The sequence below is a fragment of the Rhinatrema bivittatum genome, chromosome 3 (genome assembly GCF_901001135.1).
Source record: "Rhinatrema bivittatum chromosome 3, aRhiBiv1.1, whole genome shotgun sequence".
Taxonomy (NCBI): Eukaryota; Metazoa; Chordata; class Amphibia; order Gymnophiona; family Rhinatrematidae; genus Rhinatrema; species Rhinatrema bivittatum.
The window spans coordinates 393,555,832-393,577,133 of NC_042617.1; the positions used below are offsets into that span (position 1 = coordinate 393,555,832).

Consider the following 21,302-nt stretch of genomic DNA (forward strand, 5'->3'; position numbering starts at 1 on the left):
TGTAAGTCTTGGGGGGGTCAGGAGGGTGGGAGGATTATAGTTAAATAATTTGAAGGGTTGGGGTGGGTTGGGGTTTTTTTCGGGCTTTTCCCGAAATAGAAATGAAAAAAGGTTTTCGGGTTCAGGGAGTGGATTGAAATAGCCCACCCGGACCCGAAAATGAAACACCAACAAAAAAAAAAAAATGTGTGCACATCCCTAATGTGTACTTTGTGGCTTCTTAAAATTTGCTTTGCTCGCGTGCAGCACACATTCGTGTGTATAGGGTTGATTTTGTGCAAGCAATGCTTTTAAAATGTACCTGTTAGTTTTGAAAATGCAATAGTATCTGCATAAATGCAAGTCTCTCCCCAATCCAGTTCTGAGAATGCTTCCACTCTATCTCAGTAAACTAATGCGGGTGGGAACATCACATTCTCACATAAGTTTATCTGTGTAATGGGCAAATAATTTTGTAAATGGCCATTTCTGCATGTAAAGCACTATAGAAGTCCCTTTGAAAATTACTCTCTGTATTGCCATTGAAGGAGGTTTTTCCATGTCATTAACATCCTTGGAGCAAATTGTGTCACTGACTGTAGGAACACAACTACCTAAACATTTTGTGTTCTTATTTTCATCGTTAATCATAAATGAAGGTCAATATCAAGGGATTTATGAGGTTAAAATGTTGTTTTATGTGCAGAAATGGCTTTTTACAAGACTGCCTCTCAATATGTGGACAAACTTATATGTATATGATATGTTCAGATGTAAGTTTACTCAGCCTGATAGGAGGCAATTCCTAGGAGTGGGGTTTGGGAAGAGTTTGGATTTACACACATACTTTTGGAATTTTAAAATATACACATAGTACATTTTTAAGAATAATTCCATGCACAATTTAGCAGATATAAGTCCATGTGGGTAGATTTGATGAGATCATTTTCAAAGGGGAATTTTATGCAGAAGTTGACTTTGAAAATTTTTTTAACTTCTGCATCTATTTGCCAGCTAACTGATATGCAACATTACAAAATTATCCCTTTATCTGTGCATTTACTCTTGTGCATTTCATTTGTATGTTTCTTATAAAGATGGCAGCTATGCAACATTTTTCAATTTTACATTGACACAGTTATACTGTTACCTTTCTGCCTTCCTGCCCTTCAATGCCAGAAATGCCAGTTGTCCCCTTTTCTCCTTTCATGCCTGGTAAACCTGAAACACCCGCCTGACAGTGGCTGCAGACATTCTGTTTGAAATACATAAAAGATTGATTAAAACTTCAGAGGTCACAGTGAAAATATATGTATTCAAGATAGACTCAAAACAGATTGAGTTCAATAGACACCGATGTTTCTTCTAGCAAAGACTGCCTACCGTTATTGCATTCATTTTTATTAATTAATTAACGGAAAATGAAACCATCTTCTCACCCTTCGGACCACATCCCCTCGAAATTGCTTCTATCAATTCCTGACTCCATCTCCAAATCTCTGTCAGACATCATAAATTGCTCAATAACACAAGGATCTTACCCAGATGACCTAAAATTGGCCTCTCTCAAACCACTACTCAAGAAACCTAATCTAGATCCTAATGACCCAAACAACTACCGTCCGATCGCCAACCTCCCCTTCATAGCCAAGATTATGGAGAAATTGGTGAACACCCGACTCTCAACCTACATTGAAGAAAACAACCTCCTATTCCCTTCACAATACGGTTTCCGCAAAACACTAAGCACGGAGTCCCTCCTCATTTCCTTAACAGATCACCTCATCCTGGGCCTCGATAAAGGTCAAGCCTTCTTACTGATCCTACTCGACCTTTCTTCAGCCTTTGACACCGTCAATCATTCATTACTCATTAACCAATTAGCCTCCATAGGTATCTCAGGCACAGCTCTATCTTGGTTCATATCATTTCTCAGCAATAGAAGATACAAGGTCAAGATACAGAACAAAGAATCTTCTCAACACCCGTCGTCAGTAGGAGTCCCACAGGGGTCCTCCCTGTCTCCTACTTTATTTAACATTTACCTTATACCGTTATGCCAACTTCTCACCGACCTCAACCTCAAACACTTCCTTTACGCGGACGATATCCAGGTCCTGATACCCATTAAGGATTCCTTCGCAAAAACTCTGGCTTACTGGGATACATGCCTTCAAAAAATTAAACTCCTCCTCACCAGCCTAAACCTGGTATTAAACTCCAGCAAAACTGAACTCCTGCTCATCGCCTCAGAAAACAACACCATCACCTCTGCACAACAAGCCACGCCAACAATCACACAAGTGAGAGACCTAGGAGTCTTAATTGATAATCGCCTGAATTTCAAAGCCACTATTAAAAAAACCACCAAATACTGTTTCTACCAACTACAAGTGCTGAAAAGAATTAGACCACTTTTCCATGCCCAAGATTTCAGAACCATTCTACAAGCAATCATTTTTTCAAAATTAGACTATTGTAACACCATCCTACTTGGCCTTCCCGCTTCATACACCAAACCGCTTCAGATGGTGCAAAATACAGCTGCACGAATTCTGACAAATACCAGGAGAAGGGACCACATAACCCCCATTCTAAAGAGCCTCCATTGGCTACCTATACACTTTAGAATAATATACAAGGCCATTCTCACCAAATACAAAAACATCCACCAATTGGCTCCCATTGACCTACAGATCCCTCTCCGACTACACAATTCGTCAAGACCGACAAGAGATGCATATAGGGGATCGCTACAGGTACCACCGTCCAAATCCACCAGACACTGCACACTTAGAGACCGGGCTTTCTCTACAGCCATTCCATCGTTATGGAACTCCATCCCCTCAAATCTCAGAACAGAACCATGCATCTCAACTTTCAAAAAAAGACTAAAGACCTGGATATTCACACAAGCTTTCCCGGACGCCAATTGATCGAACACCTCCAAGCCACCCCTAATCTCCAACTATACCATGGTTAACTAATCTCCAACATGGTTAACTAATCTCCAACTACACCATGGTCATCCTTATCTTCTATCGTTGTACCTGTGTGAATTTAATAACTTTTCCTTTCTCTTCCTTCTCAGCCAAGTTCTTATCACCCTGTTATATGTAACTGCCTTTTCAACACCATTGTTATAGTTATGTTTACTATGCACCCCTGTTTTATGTGAACCAGCACGATGTGACTGCTGTCTCGAATGCCGGTATATAAAAATCTGAAATAAATAAATAAATAAATAAATAATTGTGATTATATAGTAATTTAGTATTAGTTGGAAAATATGGACAATTTGGCATGCCCAGTCTGCCCAAGTGCCCTTAAGTTATTAATTTAACTCTGATCATTACACTTTCTTGCCTTTACCACTGTCTTCTGCGCAAAGGATAGCAGTTGGTCAAGCTTACAAGGATAAGGAGCACCCTCCTGCAGTTGGTCAAGCTTACAAGCTTGACCAACTGCAGGAGGGTGCTCCTTATTCCTTCTTTCCATTAGCTGGGAGTACAGCCACACTATATTACTGTCCATGCTAGGCAAACTGCCATTTCATCCTAATTATACCTGAAAGAGTATTAAAGCCCTGCTGCTGCTCCATGCTGGTCAACTTTGTCAGCTCTCCCTGGGACCTTGATGCATCCATAATGCTGCTTCATGTAACTTGAATTTGTTATTTCTCCTACTTTCTGAATTCCCTTGATCAAGAAACTCAGAGGGTCATTCATCAAAATGCGTTAGGCCGTTAGGGGCCTAACATCCACAATAACACCATAATGCATGCGTTATTTATCATGTTGTGCAACACACTTTATCATACAGTTTTAATGCTAGAAAATAACTATACCTTTTTTCCTGGCATTAAGTTGTGTGATATGTCCAAAATGGAATTCACAATGGGGTAGATTTTCAAACTATGCGAATAGGCCTACTTTTGCTGGCGCATCAGGCGCCAGCAAAAGTACGCTGGATTTTAGTAGATACGTGCGGAGCCGCGCGTATCCACTAAAATCCTGGATCGGCGCACGCAAGGCTATCAATTCTGTATAGCCGGCGCGCGCCGAGCCGCGCAGCCTACCCCCGTTCCCTCCAAGGCCGCTCCGAAATTGGAGCGGCCTCGGAGGGAACTTCCTTTTGCCCTCCCCTCACCTTCCCCTCCCTTCCCCTACCTAACCCACCCACCCGGCCCTGTCTAAGCCCCCCCCTTACCTTTGTTGGGGGATTTACGCCTCCCGGAGGGAGGCGTAAATCCCCGCGCGTCAGCGGGCCTCCTGCGCGCCGGGACGCGACCTGGGGGCGGGTCCGGAGGGTGAGGCCATGCCCCCGGGCCGCCCCGGGCCGTAGCCACGCACCCAGGCCCGCCCCCGGAACGCTCCCGACACTCCCCGAAAACGCCGCGCGGTTCGGGCCCGCCCCCGACACGCCCCCCGACATGCCCCCTCCGAAAACCCCGGGACTTACGCGAGTCCCGGGGCTCTGCGCGCGCCGGTAGGCCTATGTAAAATAGGCTTACCGGCGCGCAGGGCCATGCTCGCCTAAATCCGCCCGGTTTTGGGCGGATTTAGGCGAGCATGTGAGGCATACGAACAGCACAGTACACATCAGTGAAGATTTGACTGATTTTGAGTAAGGAAAGTCACACAAAGATGAGATTTCTACAATGTTCTCTCACTCTAGCTTGATAGTACCACCAAAACCTCACTGGAGTTACTAGCTGGTCCTCCTATAGTGATATAAATAGTTGATTATTATGAGAGCTTCTCTCTCTTCTCCCCCCCCTTCCCCATCTGGGCACTTCATGGAATGCAGTAACTCTAAAATTATCATAGCCACACCCCCTTTTCCTTGTCTCAGGCATAATTCATGCAATTTTTATTGCATTTTGATGAATCAAGGCCTCAATTAATAACTTTCTCTTCTATTGTAATACTGGCTAGTTTATTTACCATTCTTCTATATGGAACTGTGTCAGAAGCCATACTGAATTCTAAATAGCCTAATAGGCAATATATATTGTATCTGAAAGAACTAATTTAAGTTCATTTGGGAAGATTTAAATAATGTCTGCTGTCCCATAATTAATTCACTGGAAGGTGTTGCATGATCTTTTTCTTTAGTAACTTTAAAACTAGTATGTGTGCATCCACATATGGGAGTATGTGGGCATGAGCAATCCGTGTGTGTAATATAAAATACACCTGATATGCATGTGTGCTCCCAATTTTAAGTGGTTATGCGAGGAAATGTTATTTGCATATCTTTCCTTAGGACATTTCAGCTTTTACATGCACAAGTGAGCACAATGTAAAACATGTGCATGTGAAGGAATTAACCAGTTTGACCATTTAGTCCACCAGTGTTGCTCAGCTTATCGCTAGGTCATCAAAGCCCCTCTGGTTCTTCAGCTGCAATCTCTCCAGTTTATCCAGATTTTGGCTATAACAAGTTTTTTTCAGACTTACACCTGACAAAGAGCACAAATAAATATGCGCAGGTAACAGTGCTATGCGTGATACATTTGCAGGATTTAAAATCTGGATTTATGCATGTAAATGTTGGCCGCCCCCTGGAATGCCCTTGACCCGCCCCAAATCTACCCCTATTTTTCACACGTTCAGTTGCATGCCCATGCGCATATGCACACACAATTTTCAGCTTTTAAAACAATAGTTGCTTACGCGCAGCCCACAAACTCGTGTAACTGGGCCATTTTAAGCAAGCAACTATTTTAAAATTCTTCCCTTTGTCTCCTGACTCTCACTTTTGCAAAGGTAGGACCACATCTGCTCTGCTCCATCCCTAGTTTCTAAAGATAAGTTAAAAAGGGCTGTGAGGAGTGCAGTCAGCTCGTCCTTGAGATACTTCAGTATTTTAGGGTGTACCTTGTCAGGTTCCATTTGCATGAAAAATTATTTGGAATTAGCATGATTATAAATACGTAGAATGCACCCTGAATTAAAGGTAAAGAAAGCATCTACGTGTTCTTGTAAATTCATGCATTTCAACAACTTTTATTTGGTCCTTTAGGGGAGCAATTTTCAAATGCATTTCCATGTGTAAACCACTGTATTACATGCAGAAAGAGGGTTCATAAAATTGCCCACATAAAGTGGGGGCAAATTTACCCATGTACGCCATGTTCACACATATGTTTACCTAGGCTACTTGGAGGAATTCCTGGGGAAGGACTGAGGTGGATTTTCACATACACACAAACATTTCAATTTTAAAAAGTATGCATGTAAGTTTACACAGGAAATGTATGTGCTTGGGATAGCAGGTGTAACTTATATGGGTACTTTAGGTCCGCAGAAATATTCACATATGGAAAACTGAACAAACATGCTGAAAAGGTTCAGGTTCATTATTGTGCTCTTATATGTTTGATGCAATATTGCTTTGTTGTCACTATGGCCTCCAACCCCATCCTTTCAAGTAGTACTACTACTACTACCTACTGCAATTTCATTCCTTTCTTTTCTATATTCAAATTGATATTTTGTGTCTTCTTTCTACTAAACTATCCAGCCTCACTTCTGCTTTTCACTAGCAATAATGCTGATAAAGTACCAAGAGGAAATAATGACAAATGTCTCATGAAATTTTGTTAGGAAAAAAATCCCCAAAAAAGATGGACACTCCATCATTGTCTGCCGATTGGTTCCTCCACCTTCAAATGGCAGTGAAAGGACCAATCCCCTTTCAGAAGGCTGTCCTGAAAGGGAAATAATCCTTTCATTGATATATGTCAGTGAAAGGACCAATCAGGAAAAGCCCTGCTGGAGGAGGTTCTCCAAAAGAGATTCCTTGGTAGGGAGGGGGAAGTTAGAGGGTTGGGGATTTGCATGGGCTCTTTATTTTCTAAGAGAGGCGGGAAGGTCCTGCGAGGAAGACTGACCTTAGATCTGCCGGCCAACTTGAGTATTTTAAAAAGTAAGCAAGAATGAGAGGGTCCTGGTTCAGACTGGGCTCCAGACCCCTTGGCCTCCTTGGCCAGACTTCAGGGAAGGGGGTTCGGCCTGCTGGAGAGGGAAGAAGGACTTGCCAGCCAGCCCATGGGAAGTTTAACGCCTGTCTCTGATCAGGCACTATGTTTTCCATGGTGGTAGGAGGTGCGCTAGCCAGCCTCCTCACTAGCCTGCCTCCTTACATTGCAGGGTGACAGCTAATTGGAATATTACCCCGCAATTTGTATATGATGCACTGATTTTTTCAGTGCTAAAGCCCTTTCAACATACCAGGGCAAAGTTTGTGCTGGAAAACCCATGCAAAAGCACGAGTAAAAACCCACGGTAGGTTCACCATGGCTTATTACATTGGCCCCATGATGAGACAGCGTAGCCACCATGAAAAGTGTGAGAACTTGCTTTTATTTTGTCTGTTTCTATAGACTGTTCCCACTGTGGATGTTGTAAGCCCCAATGCCTTTGATATTTGGGTCAGTTTTGCACTAGATTCAAATTGCCTGACAACTTCTAATTACAAATCCAAGGTAATGCATTTTTTTAAAAATCACTTTATATTCTTCTACTCTGACCTCCAAATACTGGTCACTTCACGGACATCTGAACTAACATTTGCTCCATGACCCACAAAATGGGGCAAAATATGGCAAAAAGTACCTGAAGTAACTGTTGAAAATGGACAGGAGGTGGACTGTGGAAGGCTTTCCATCCCTGAAATACTGCAAAACGCTTCCACGCAGTAGATCTGTAACACATTTTGACTGAGGGCATTGTATAAATGACTGTGGACTGTGACAAGTTTTCTTCATCTTTGCAGAACAGGAAATGATTCCTGGGAAGCACAGCAATATGGGAAGTTTGCCAGGACAAATTTTTGTTATAGCAAATCTCTGCATTCTGTATATCGCATTCAAGTCCCGATATCTATTTTGTTATGGCAAAATTCCATCAAGTAAATTTCTGTATTAGGGGGATTGCTATAGTACTGTGTTAGCCCTTCAAAATCAAGTATATTAAAAGAAAACAAACTAATTATTTGGGTAAAGGTGGTATCCTTATAAGGCTAATGAATAATTAAATCTGCAAGCTACTGATACTGCTAAGGTCATTTTATCAGGCAATTATTGACCGAGGAAGGGAACACAATAGTCACAAAACTTGCATCTTTAAACATTTGTTAGCATAATAATACCTTTCTACTTTATTGCTTTAATTAAATGAATCTTATTTTAAATAAAATGTGTGCTACCCAAGGTTTGGCCTTATCCACTGTATCCAACAATTACCTGATGACCCAATCAAATAAATTTAAAAGAACTGAATAGAAAGGGTCCAAAATCAAACACCTTATTTAACCTGTTGCAACAAAAATGTATGAAAAAGAGTGCAATAACAGTCTGATATATGATTAAATCATCGGTGTTTGTCCCTAACTCAATGGGCTGCCCACACCGTTTATGATACCAGAAGGTTAAATAAGGTGTTTGATTTTAGACCTTTTACATGCCTTATACCACGGGTTGGTAAATCTGGCCTTGAGAGCCACAAACAGGTCTAGTATTCTGGATAATTAAAATATATGAATTAGTCAGGTTCTTAGATTTAAGGGATGCGAATGTACATGATGGACAATGCTATTTAATCATATGTGTTTATAAATCTCCTTTTCACAAAGGTGCTCAAGGAGGGGTAGAACACAAAATTACATGAAATCATAATAAAACCTTTAAAAGAGCCAACAATAAAATAAAGTTTAAAAATCCACACAATGGGAATAGAACCATAAATGGAAAATTAATGAAAAACAATCCAGTCTATATAAAATAATAAATTAAAGGGTCCACATTAAAATGCCACTTAGTCAGATAAGTCCAATTTATCTGGCTAAGTGGCTGGTGCTAAAGATCCGGCATGTTAAACTGTCCACTAATACCCAACTCACCCCACAAACCTCACCCTGAGTTACTAATGTCCCCTCTTACAGTGGCATAAATAGTTCAAAAATCGCCCTCTCTCTCTCTACCCTCTTCCCTCCCAAACCAGGATATGTGATAAATTCCATTTCGGCCATAAGGCACAGCTATCGCAGCATAACACCAAGAAAAAAGGTGTACTTATTTCCCCGCATTAAATCCCACAGTAGTGTGCATTACATTAACCTACATAACATTAAACAGCCATCATTTACATTTACTTCACCCAAACCCCTCCCACTTGAATACATTTTCAAATTTGCATACATATTTTGCGATGCGTTATTTAGCGCATGCCTTATGGTGTTATCATAGGTGATAGGCCATAAAGCCTGTGATAATGCTCTAACTCATTTTGATGAATGACCCCCTTAGCCAGATAAGTAGCAATATTTTGCCTTATCCAGTTAAGTTAGCTGGATAAGTTAGACATGACCCATGCAGGTCTAAAGTTAGCTGGATAAACTTACAGCTAACTTTAATACTTATCTGGATATATTCAGTGGCATTGCCATGCTGTTGAATATCTCTTGTAAGTTATCCAGATAAGTCTTATCCACCTAATTTACATAGCTGGACAGATTTTAATATTGGTCCCAAAATTAAATAAATGCATTCAAAGGCAATTAGTTGGATAACTCACAAGTTATCCAGCTAATGCCAGAGTGTCAATATCCTGGTATTTATCCAGCTGACTTTTAACTAGAGAAGTTATTATCTGGCTAAACATTAGCCAAGTAAATAGTGGGCGATTCGGGGTATTGCAGGGTGGGGACAAGTTATTCAAGACAGTTACCTGGCTATCTCCAATATTAGGAGTTAGCTAAATAAGATTTTTGGCTAACTCTAGTCATAGCCTGGAGCAAGTCTAAAGCTCCCAGATAACTTTAGACTTAATTAGGTATTAAAAATAATTCATAAGATTGCCTGTTAGGTCTAAAGTTATTTGGCTAAAGTTAATCAGATACCTTTATTCGGGGATGTTTATCCCACTGAATATCCAGGATGACTTATCTTGCTAACAATATCTGGATACATTAGCCATGCATGGCTGTTTTGAATATTGGCCTCAGAGGAAAGAGTGAAATCTTTAGAAATACAAATGAAAATTACAAACCATAAGCATGCTGAAACAACTAAGTTTTCAGAGGGTGCCAAAATGTCAAATTGTCCTTCATAAAGAGGGCTTCCCTTGGAAGAGAATTCCATAGGGATGAAATACAACATTATAAAGTTCACCCATGAGTCCTAACCAGTTTAGCCTTCTTCACTGAAGGATCTGATATTCAATGTGTCTCATGAGGACTGGAGTTGCTGATCTTTGCTCTATGATATAGAAACAAATACAGATAGAAAATAGAAGGCAGGACACATGGTAGCAAAAGAGGAAGAGTTTAGGTAAAGATAAAGAATGAGAGAAGAAAGAAGAAGATGCATATAGGGAAAAATAACCCATGCTATAATTACACAATGTTGGGTTCCATATTAGGTGCTACAACCCAAGAAAGAGATCTAGGTGTCATAGTGGATAACTCATTGAAATCGCCGGTTCAGTGTGCTGCGGCAGTCAAAAAAGCAAACAGAATATTGGGAATTATTAGAAAGGGAATGGTGAATAAAACAGAAAATGTCATAATGCCTCTGTATCGCTCCATGGTGAGACCGCACCTTGAATACTGTGTACAATTCTGGTCGCCGCATCTCAAAAAAGATATAATTGCGATGGAGAAGGTACAGAGAAGGGCTACCAAAATGATAAGGGGAATGGAACAGCTCCCCTATGAGGAAAGACTAAAGAGGTTAGGACTTTTCAGCTTGGAGAAGAGACGGCTGAGGGGGGATATGATAGAGATGTTTAAAATCATGAGAGGTCTAGAATGGGTAGATGTGAATCGGTTATTTACTCTTTCGGATAGTAGAAAGACTAGGGGTCACTCCATGAAGTTAGCATGGGGCACATTTAAAACTAATCGGAGAAAGTTCTTTTTTACTCAACGCACAATTAAACTCTGGAATTTGTTGCCAGAGGATGTGTTTAGTGCAGTTAGTATAGCTGTGTTTAAAAAAGGATTGGATAAATTATTGGAGGAGAAGTCCATTACCTGCTATTAAGTTCACTTAGAGAATAGCCACTGCCATTAGCAATGGTAACATGGAATAGGCTTAGTTTTTGGGTACTTGCCAGGTTCTTATGGCCTGGATTGGCCACTGTTGGAAACAGGATGCTGGGCTTGATGGACCCTTGGTCTGACCCAGTATGGCATTTTCTTATGTTCTTATTATTTTAAAAACAAACTAGTGGGTTGGCCTGGCATCTTAGTGGCAAGTATCTCTATGGATTTATTTTGACTATGCACGGCCAAGTGGAAGACCTGGGTTGTTCCTCAGGCTTAGCTTCTGCTCTCCTGGTTGCAGAGGCAATGTTTGCGGGCCTCACTGAAAGGCTCCAATGCTTTCTTTTTATATTCAAGTTTATATTCTGCATCATTCAACAGACTCCAGTTGTGCCGGTAATGACTTACCTGGATAAAACATAGCGGATTAGAGGGGGTAAATATTCAAATCTCTGCTTTTAGCCAGATTCTCAAAATGTTACCCAGAGAAAGCTTTTCAATATGGATGTCTATGTTAGTCAGGTTATGGAGGAAGCCATGAGTTTGTGGCCATTGGTGGAGGATTGTTACCAAACCGAGTTGGAAGGAGGATATAAAAATAAGGGGAACAATCTCTAGGCAATTGTGTATGAAAGTTCATGGGGCTGTAGCTCAACAGAAGATGGCTCGATAGAAGCAGAAAGAAACTGCAGGGCCAACCCACTATCCCCCACCATCCCCCACCCCCAAAAAACCCTACAAAAAACAAAAACTAGAACTAATAAAATATAGTGCAAACACTGAAGTAGAATTACAATTACATGCAATAGCCTTCTGTCAAGAAGAATTAAACATAAGACATGATTTAATCCTTTAGTCAAGGATTAATGTATGGGAATAGTTAGGTGAAAAAGCAATAGACTTCAAAGAACTGAAACAATAGAACATAGTACAATTTTAGATTTTAGCCAAAACCAGGCAAATATTATAAGCATGAAAATGTATTACATATGTTTTTCATCTATTGGTAGACTATTTATGATCTTAAATGGAAAAATACTACCTTTAATAGCATGCCGACGTCTCCCAGAAGTGGAAGTGCAATCTGAAACAGAAGATGAAATGATGTAATAATTTTTAGCACTAGCAACAAGCTTGCAGGGTCATTTATCATATAGTGTTATGGCGTTTTCGCATGCATTAAGGCATTTTCTCATGCGAAAAATGCCTTAACGCACGTGATAAGCATCATAATGCATGGTGCGATGCAAATTTTGAAAAGGGGAGGGATTGGGGGTGAGATTTCAGAAAAAGTGGGCTGGCTTTGCTGAAAATAGCTACACCTTTTTCAATTGCATTAAGGTATGTGATATCATGTGTTAAGCCCATAATGGAATTTGAGAGAGAGAGTACCGCTGAAGGTAGCACCCTAGTAAGCAGCTATTTATGCTACTAGAGGAGACCCACCTGGTAGCTCAAGGTGAGGTTTAGGTAGTAGTGTAGGGGTTAGGGGCCACTTTTTCATGCAGAGTGAGACATACAAACAGAACAGTACACTCTTGTGAAGATTTGATGTCCTTCGGAGTGAGGAAACTCACCCAAAGATGAGATTTGTACAATGTTCTCTCAACCTAGCTTGATGTTACCCAGGTAGAGAGTCCATCAAGCTAGGTTGAGAGAACATTGTACAAATTTCATCGTGTGAGTTTCTTCACTCCAAAGGACATCAAATCTTCACAAGAGAGTATTGTTGTGTTCTGTTCGTACGTCTCACTCTGCATGTAAAAATGGCCCCTAACCCCTACACTGCTACCTAAACCTCACCTTGAGTTACTAAGTGGGCCTCCTATAGAAATATAAATAGCTAACTACTAGAAGAGCCTTGTAGATAGTCTCTCTCTCTTTCAGCTTCTCTCTATCTCTCTTCCCTCCCCCCCAGAATTGAAATATACCATTTTGCACATAGGAAAATACAATTATGTGGGTATTAATGCAAAGTTAAAGCACTTTGCAGTAATACCTATACATAGTGCACATTGCAATAATTAGGCTATTACCAGAAAAAACACCCCTTTTTCTATCACATGCAATATTTACAGCAGATTGATAAATCTAGGCCTTTGTTTTTAAAAGCAAATTTCCCATTCTGTGTTTACAGCAAAACTCTGTTGAAAATTGGGCCCCTCCGCATTTCTTTGTTGTTCATTTACTTTTGCTCTAAACATATCTTGGGAAGGTATTTCAACTCAGCTTGAGACAGAGTCATGTGCCCCAGCTGTAAGGAGCCTTTGAGTCATGAAAAACAGCTGGGTGAATCCATTGAGGCAGCTTTTTGTTTGAGAATGTGCAGTTATACTCTAAGGGCCAGATTATAGTTTCAGGCACAAATATTGAAAATTCAACTGTCAGACTATGCCATGGGATTCTACTTATAATATGAAATTAATTAAAAACTGAGTTACGATATGAAATAACTAATTTAAAGATGAGTAAAAATGTATGAATGTGCATTGCTATGACACAATGGAATCAATTAGATCAGGATGTAGAGAACCTGTACCAATAACTTAGTTTCCAACAGCACATATCCAAGTTTTCAAAGCACAGAGTACATGAAGCATAATTTTTTTTTTTTAAAAAAAGGTCTTGATGTATTTAAAAACTTTCATTCAGACAAGATCCTGAACTTCTTTCCATAGATATAGATGAGGGCAACTAAGAATGGGATGGAGATTTGGAAAAAAGTCTAAACATTTCTAAAGGCCTATCAATTTTTAAATATACTGTTTGGAAACAGTTTGGGGTTCTGTTAAAAATCATATGTTGTTGCAGAAAAAGAGAAATTGGACTGTTTAATGTTCATGTGGCTTTTTTCTTATCACAATGTTTCCCATGGATTTATTATTTTTTTCAGGCAACAAAGAGAAAAACCCAGCACCTTAACACTACTGTCCTGTTCCACAACCCATCTAGACTGACTATTTTTTTCTTGCTATAGTACGTCACAGACTCCTTGAACTTTGGATTCACCTTTGCATCCCTATAACTAAAGATTCTCTGTGCATATCCCACAGGCTTTTAAATTTAGATACTGTTGTTACCTCTACCACTTTTACTAGCAGGCTGCTTCAGGCATTTATCACCTTTTACTAAATAAACAAAATAAATTCTTGAGTCTAACAGTTTGAACTTCATACCAATACCTAGTTAGAACTCCTTTCCACTGAAAAATGATTGACTCTTGTGCATTACTCATACTTTGAGGTATATGAAAATCTCTATCATTTTCCCTCCTTTAAAATAAGGTTTCATATTAAAGTCTTTATGGGGTACATTTTAAAAAAATGTATGCACTGTTTTAAGCACGTAAAACAAGGTAACCTTCCTCAATCAGCTTTTTCTGGCTAGTGGAATTTTAATCAGCTGAAAATATACACATACGTTTGCAATGTGGCATACAAAAGAGTAATTTTTTAGAGGGGGGCAGAGGTGCATTTCAGAACTTTGATTAGAAACTGTGAGCATACAGATAATAATAAAAAATGAATACTGGATGATGGGAGAGAATCCAAGATGGTGTTCCAGAGAATCACTCTTCCAGGTGGATCATAGCCTTCAGTTTTGCTTTAATTCCTCTATTCCTTTTTCACAATAACTTACCTCAAGGTGAAGCATAAAGATGAACTCCGAGGTCCCCCCCCCTCCACCAATCCAAAATGTTGATGATCACCAGTCCAATTGATTGCTATGGGGTATAGCTAGCCCTGCAAGTTTAGAACTTTGGTGAAAAACCATTAGAATGCTTGGGAGAGACAGGTGGACCCTCGGATTTTCCTGAGCATAGAGGCTTCCTTGAGTATCGAAGTATTGGTTGCCCCAGTACAATCAGCAATTGATGTCCTGACAGTTGAAGCTACAGTCTTGATGCCTATCGATGAAGTTGATGAAGACACAGTGTTAGGAAAGGTGGACCCTTGAGCTGAGACGAGGTTGACGCTAACAACAGGAGAAGGCCCCTATTGGTCCTCGTCATCGGGAGGCAGTAAGGGTGAGGAAGACCCAACTGGACCTTCACCTATACCAGCCCTCGTTCTCCACAGGTTGAGCACTTGGGTACTGGGGCCAGCAGGACTGAGGCTCAGGTCTCTCAAGGCATGGAACCAGAAGATGAAGCTGAAACAGTGTCGGATGAACCAGGGGTTGAGGCAGGTGGCAGACAAGCAGAACCAGGGACAGGCCAGAGGTCGGGACAGGCAGCGAACAAGCAGAGTCAAGAAGTGAGGCAGAAGGTCAGGCAAAGAAGGGTCAGAACCAGAAGATCAATTCGTAGTGACGAGGAGCAAGGCAAAGACTGGAGACAAGGAACAGGAACGCTGGAGCCAGGAATCAGGAATGGGAGGCAAGACAGGAATGTTGGAATCAGGATCAGGAGGCAAGGCAGGAACACTGGAATGTAGGCAGGGATCAGGATCACAAACAACTCACACTCAAGAATGAGCAGGACTCATTGCTGAGGCCCAAGTGGTGGTGGCAGGGCAGGGTTTATATACCCACCCTGCCTGACGTCATTAATGCGGGCCATGGGGAACTTTCCCGCCTCTGGCCCTTTAAATTTGCTGCAGAGGCATGCACGCGTGCGCGCCTAGGGAGACAGGCGCAGAGCTCGGCGTCGGTGGTGTGTGGGGGTGCCGCGAGAGCAGGCTGCTGCTGCGGTGGTCGGCATCGGCAGCGGGAGGTGGCAACGGGGGAAGCAGGAACAGGTCTCCTGCCTGCCCAGGTGAGGGGACCCAGTCACGAACTCACATGGCCGGGCATCCTAACACAGAGGATGTGAGAGAGAAGCTGAAATTCAAGCTGCAGGTCTTTCTCATGCTCCAGCAAGGAATATTGCTGGCTCATCAGGGGTTTCTAAGCTGGGGAGATCGTTTGGGCTACAAGAGGATGTTGCTGGGCATGGACTTTAAACTTCAATGATATCAGGTCTGGCAACGAAGAAGGTTTCATTAATAAAGGTATTTACAATGCAGCATCTCAAACAAGTATAAAGTGATAAGAGGTATTGAATTTGAGTGAAAGAGATCAGTCTTTTCAAATTTATTTAGTGGGTTCTAATTTATGTGTTATGTAGATGGTAAAGTGGACCTGCATGGAAACAACAGAGGTAAATCTCGTTCCCTTGTCTAGTCAGTGAGAACATCAACCTTCTCCCCCCCCCCCCCCCCATGAATCCTGGCCCTTATAAAGTTCCCTCAGTGCTGAAACAAATAAAACACCAAAATACATTTCCATCACTCTCAGGTACACCCAAACTTTCAACTTTATTTCTGGTTTTCCAGCTAGTCTACTGGAAAGGAATAGGGTAAGCATTTTATGACTGGATACTTAGAATTCATGGGATAGAACAGTGTGAATCAACCTTCCCCATAAGTACCAATCACTCAGCCTTCATTTGAACAGGAATTAGATCTTTTTTACCCCATAACAAACATTTTATAGTTTCACATATCCTAATGCTCCCACTTTTAGGTACATCTGAGAAAGTGGTATAGTGAAAATGAAAGGTGAAAAGGATCAATGTGTGGAGAGAGACAAAGAAATGTTGGAAATATTAAACAAATTCTTCAGCTCGACGTTCACTAAAGAAGACCCTGGAGAAGGACTGTCGCTAGTTAACAAGACTGTGGATGGTGGTGGAGTAGACGAAACTCCATTTATAGAAGAGAATGTATGGGAATGTGGGATGATGGGGAGATTATTTCTTTGATTTCCTTATTTGAATTAATATTGTATTGGATACAGTGGATTTAACTAGTAAACCAGCTACTAGTGACAGGCTGAAGCTTTGCTGACTTCGCATTTTTCTCAGAGATGCTGGACATTGGAAGAGTGACAAGAACATCTGGAGTGTGTTAAATTAGTCTACATTTGGGTCTGTCTATCAACCGGAGCTGAAGTCCTGGATGTAGTCATTGCTGTAGTCATTGATTGGTTGGGGTCAGAAATAACTCCCAAAGGAACAACTGTTTCTACGTGAAAGAGCCATGCTAATAAGTGATTCTTAGTTGGCTGGGGCTATTCTGGCACAAAACCATATATGACAAGAGAACTTGGTTATTCTGGTACAAAACCATATTTGAGGAAAAGAGCTCCAATTTGTGACCAATCAGAAAAGAACATTTGTCTTGGATTTCACTTGGGACATTATAAAACAGAGTAAAACTTTATCATCGCTTTGGAGGCAGAGAGAGAGAAACACATGCCCAGAAGATATCCTGTATCACAATGCTACATTCCCTCCCCACTGTGAGTATCAATAGCCTGGCCAGCTACAACTTACATCGTAAGTATTTGATACAATATTAATCAAGTATGGATATCAATGGGAAAGTCTCTACGTTTATTTCATTATCTCTGAAAAGATCCCTAGAGATAACTGGATAAGGAATTATATACTTTACTGTATATTCTAAGTGTATACTAAAGAAACATTAAAAAGGATATAGCAAATCAACTTTTACCAATTTGCTTATTAAAAATTATTATTAAATTGGTGTCTGTGAATTATTCCTTATCAAACTAAAACAGTTACAGGAAGAGCTAGGAAAATTGAAAGTGGACAAAACCAGGGGGCCTGATGAGGTTCATCCCAGGATACTGAGGGAACTCAAAGATGTGCCTGATGGGTCCGCTGCACAACTTTTTCAATAGATCCTTGGAAACGGGAGCAGTGCCGAGTGATTGGAGAAGAGTGGTGTTGGTCCCACTTCACAAGAGTGGGAGCAGAGAGGAGGCTGGAAACTACAGACCGGTTAGCCTCACCTTGGTGGCGGGAAAAGTAATGCAGACTCAGCTGAAGGAATGAATAGTGAACTATCTATAGTCAGGACGATTCCTGGACCTGAAGCAGTCCTATTTGATTTTTTGATTGGGTGACTGAAGAATTGGTTAAGGTGGAGCCCATACCTTTGGAAGAGACTCCCCCTTCCCCAAAAGGTTCCCCAGTTCCTAACAAAACTGAATCCCTCTTCCTTACACCATCGTCTCATCCACACATTGAGACTCCGGAGCTCTGCCTGCCTCTGGTGACCTGCATGTGGAAGAGGGAGCATTTCAGAGAATGCTACCCTGGAGGTTCTGGATTTAAGTTGTCTACCTAGGAGCCTAAATTTGGCTTCCAGAACCTCCCTCCCACATTTTCCTACATCGTTGGAGCCCACATGTACCATGACAGCCGGCTCCTCCCCAGTACTGTCTAAAATCCTATCTAGGTGACTCCTGAGGTCCACCACCTTCACACCAGGTAGGCATGTGACCAGGCGATCCTCACGCCCACCAGCCACCCAGCTGTCTACATTCCTAATAATCAAATCACCAACTATGACGACCGACGTAACCCTTACCTCCTGGGCAGTAGGCCTTGGGGAGATATCCTTAGTACGAAAGGACAGATCCTCGGTACGAAAGGACAGATCTTCAGGAGAAGTGGCGATGTAAAAGAATGTCCAAAGCCCACTTCAAGTTGTGATGCAACAATGAATCTTCTAATTTGATGAAGGGACTCCTCAGGTCTTCCACTAGACGTCTGAGAATAAGATTGCCTCCTGCCCCTGAGTCCATCAGGGCAGGAGTCTTAACCGTAGCCGGTTCGCAAATCACGGAGACTGGAAGATAGAGCGGAGGAGAAAATGCAGTATGGCCCAAGAACAGTCCTCCTGCGGGACTTAGGCCCGTCTGTTTCCCGGACGAATGGAGCATGTAGGGACATCATGGCCGGGCTAACCACAGTACATGCACAGGCTGTGTTTCTTCCGAAATCTTCTCTCCTTGGAGATCAAGTGTCCATGACCAAGTTGCATCGATTCATCTTTATCAGCAGCAGAAGTTACTGAGACCATCTGAGGTGCAGTGGTAGTACTAGCCTATTTCAACCCAGGTAACACCTTAGGCCGGAATTCCTTCACCTAGTCTCGGAGCCGGTGATCAATCCGAGTGGCCAAAGCTAATAATTCGCCCAGCGAGTCAGGTGTCTGGTGAGCGGCCAGCTCGTCCTTTAAGTGGGTATCCAGGCCTCTGCAGAAGAGAGTCTTGAGACAATTGGGGTCCCAGCGCAGTTCCGCTGCAAGGGTCTTGAATTCTATGGCGAATTCAGCCAGCAATCTGTTGCCTTGCTTCAAGTCCACCAAAGCAAAACCGTAAACAGAAATACGAGCAGGGTCATCAAAGATGGATTTAAACATGTCCATAAATCTTTCTATGTCCTGCAAAATAGGGTCCTTGCATTCCCACAAGGTAGATGCCCACGACAGGGCTCTCCCATCCAAGTATGACAGGATGTAGGTGGTCTTCGAAAGAGCCGTGGGAAATACATTTGGCTGTAAGGTAAAGTGCATGGAGCACTGGTTCAGAAAGCCCCGGGTCTTCTGGATTTCTCCGGAAAAGCGTATAGGAGCCGCCAGTGGTACAGCAGTCTTTAAAGTTACCTCCTGTAACTGACCTTCTTGTATCTTGTGTGTGTGTAGCTGATGAAATGCTGCAGTAAGTTTCTCCAAAGTTTCTTGTTGCTCTGAGATGCGTTGAGCCAGGCCCGGTATAGCCTGCAAGGCAGACAGATGTGCTGGATCCATGGGGTTAACAATATCCCAAAGTTGAAGCCAGATCCACTGGAGTTAACAACATCCCATAATTAAGCCAGATCCACTGGAGTTAGCAATCTGTTCTTGATCTGAAGCTACGAGTTGCTGGAGTTAGCAATCTGTTGTAGATCTCATGCCTGATGGGTGGAGCAATCAGATAGGAGAGCAATCTGTTAGGAATCTGATGTTAGTTTGACTGCGGAGATAGCAGTCTGTTATGAATCTGTGTTGCGGGCTCCTGAAGAGGGAGGAGTTAGCAATCCCTTATTGACCTCACTGGCCGCATTGATCGTTGGCTTTGAGAGCGATCACACAAGGTTAAGGAATCCAAGAAAGTCTCGACAGGTGCTTCCTGCGTCCACTCAACATCTACCATCCAGACTGTTCCTACACCCAGTGTCGAGAAGGAAGAACCAATGCAATTGGGTCATAGTCATCTATCTGCTAAAGAGAAGCATCGTAGACAAAAATCAGGCCTCTGCCAGGTCATACTGTTCCCTCCTGCCCTATCTGTCCGGGAAACTCTTAGGCCTAGGATATGCTGGAAGACTCCTCCTAGGCCTAAGAGCACTATCTCCTCCACTAACATTGCCTATCTCTATCACCTCAGACTCTCTGGCGTTTCACACATTGGTGCTTATAGATTCCGGGGCCAGTGGCAACTTTATAATGAAACAACTCGTAGAACACCTATGAATCCCCACCGTCCAGATACCTACACCTCTGCTCTTGTCATCTATCCATGGTGAGCCATTACCAGGTGAAGTCACCCAATCCACGGTCCCTATCCAACTTCGCACTGGGTCAATGCACAAGGAAACCATCTCATTCTTGGTTTTAGACAAAGCCATACAACCCGTGGTGCTTGGACTGCCTTGGTTGCAAGTGCACACCCCAATTCGATTGGAGTACATTACAGTTGTCTTGCTGGGGCGATTCTTGTCATGGGAAGTGTCTAAAGACTGTTTCTCCAATGCCCTGTCTCACAAGTACTACCTCTTTTCCGGGCCTTCCACCACAGTACTCTGCGTTTGAAGATGTATTTTCCAAGAAAGCCGCTGACACCCTGCCACTGCATCGATCCTTCGACTGCGCCATAAACTTAATACCCAACACCGAGCCTCCCAGAGGAAGGGTCTACCCACTTTCTCTGACCGAGATCAATGCCGTGTCCGGGGCCGGATTCTTCGTTGTAGGAAAAAAGGATGGCTCTTTCCAGCCATGCATATTAGGGATGTGAATCGTGTCCTCGATCGTCTTAACGATCGATTTCGGCTGGGAGGGGGAGGGAATCGTATTGTTGCCGTTTGGGGGGGTAAAATATCGTGAAAAATCGTTAAAAATCGTTAAAAATCGAAAAATCGAAAAACCGGCACATTAAAACCCCCTAAAACCCACCCCCGACCCTTTAAATTAAATCCCCCACCCTCCCGAACCCCCCCCCAAATAACTTAAATAACCTGCGGGTCCAGCGGCGGTCCGGAACGGCAGTGGTCCGGAACGGGCTCCTGCTCCTGAATCTTGTCGTCTTCAGCCGGCGCCATTTTCCAAAATGGCGCCGAAAAATGGCGGCGGCCATAGACGAAAAAGATTGGACGGCAGGAGGTCCTTCCGGACCCCCGCTGGACTTTTGGCAAGTCTCGTGGGGGTCAGGAGGCC

General features: G+C 42.3%; 1 protein-coding gene across 5 annotated transcripts in view; it reads right to left on the minus strand.

The window, feature by feature from the left end:
* Positions 1 to 21,302, minus strand: part of COL19A1 (collagen type XIX alpha 1 chain) — a 1,176,857-nt gene that overhangs the window by 301,146 nt on the left and 854,409 nt on the right. For all 5 annotated transcript variants that reach the window (XM_029595659.1, XM_029595658.1, XM_029595657.1 and 2 more), the window contains 2 exons: positions 12,074 to 12,115; positions 1,130 to 1,234 (listed from right to left, as the gene is read on the minus strand). In XM_029595659.1, coding sequence (XP_029451519.1) covers positions 1,130 to 1,234; positions 12,074 to 12,115 — 147 coding nt within the window. The remainder of the gene's footprint in view (positions 1 to 1,129; positions 1,235 to 12,073; positions 12,116 to 21,302) is intronic.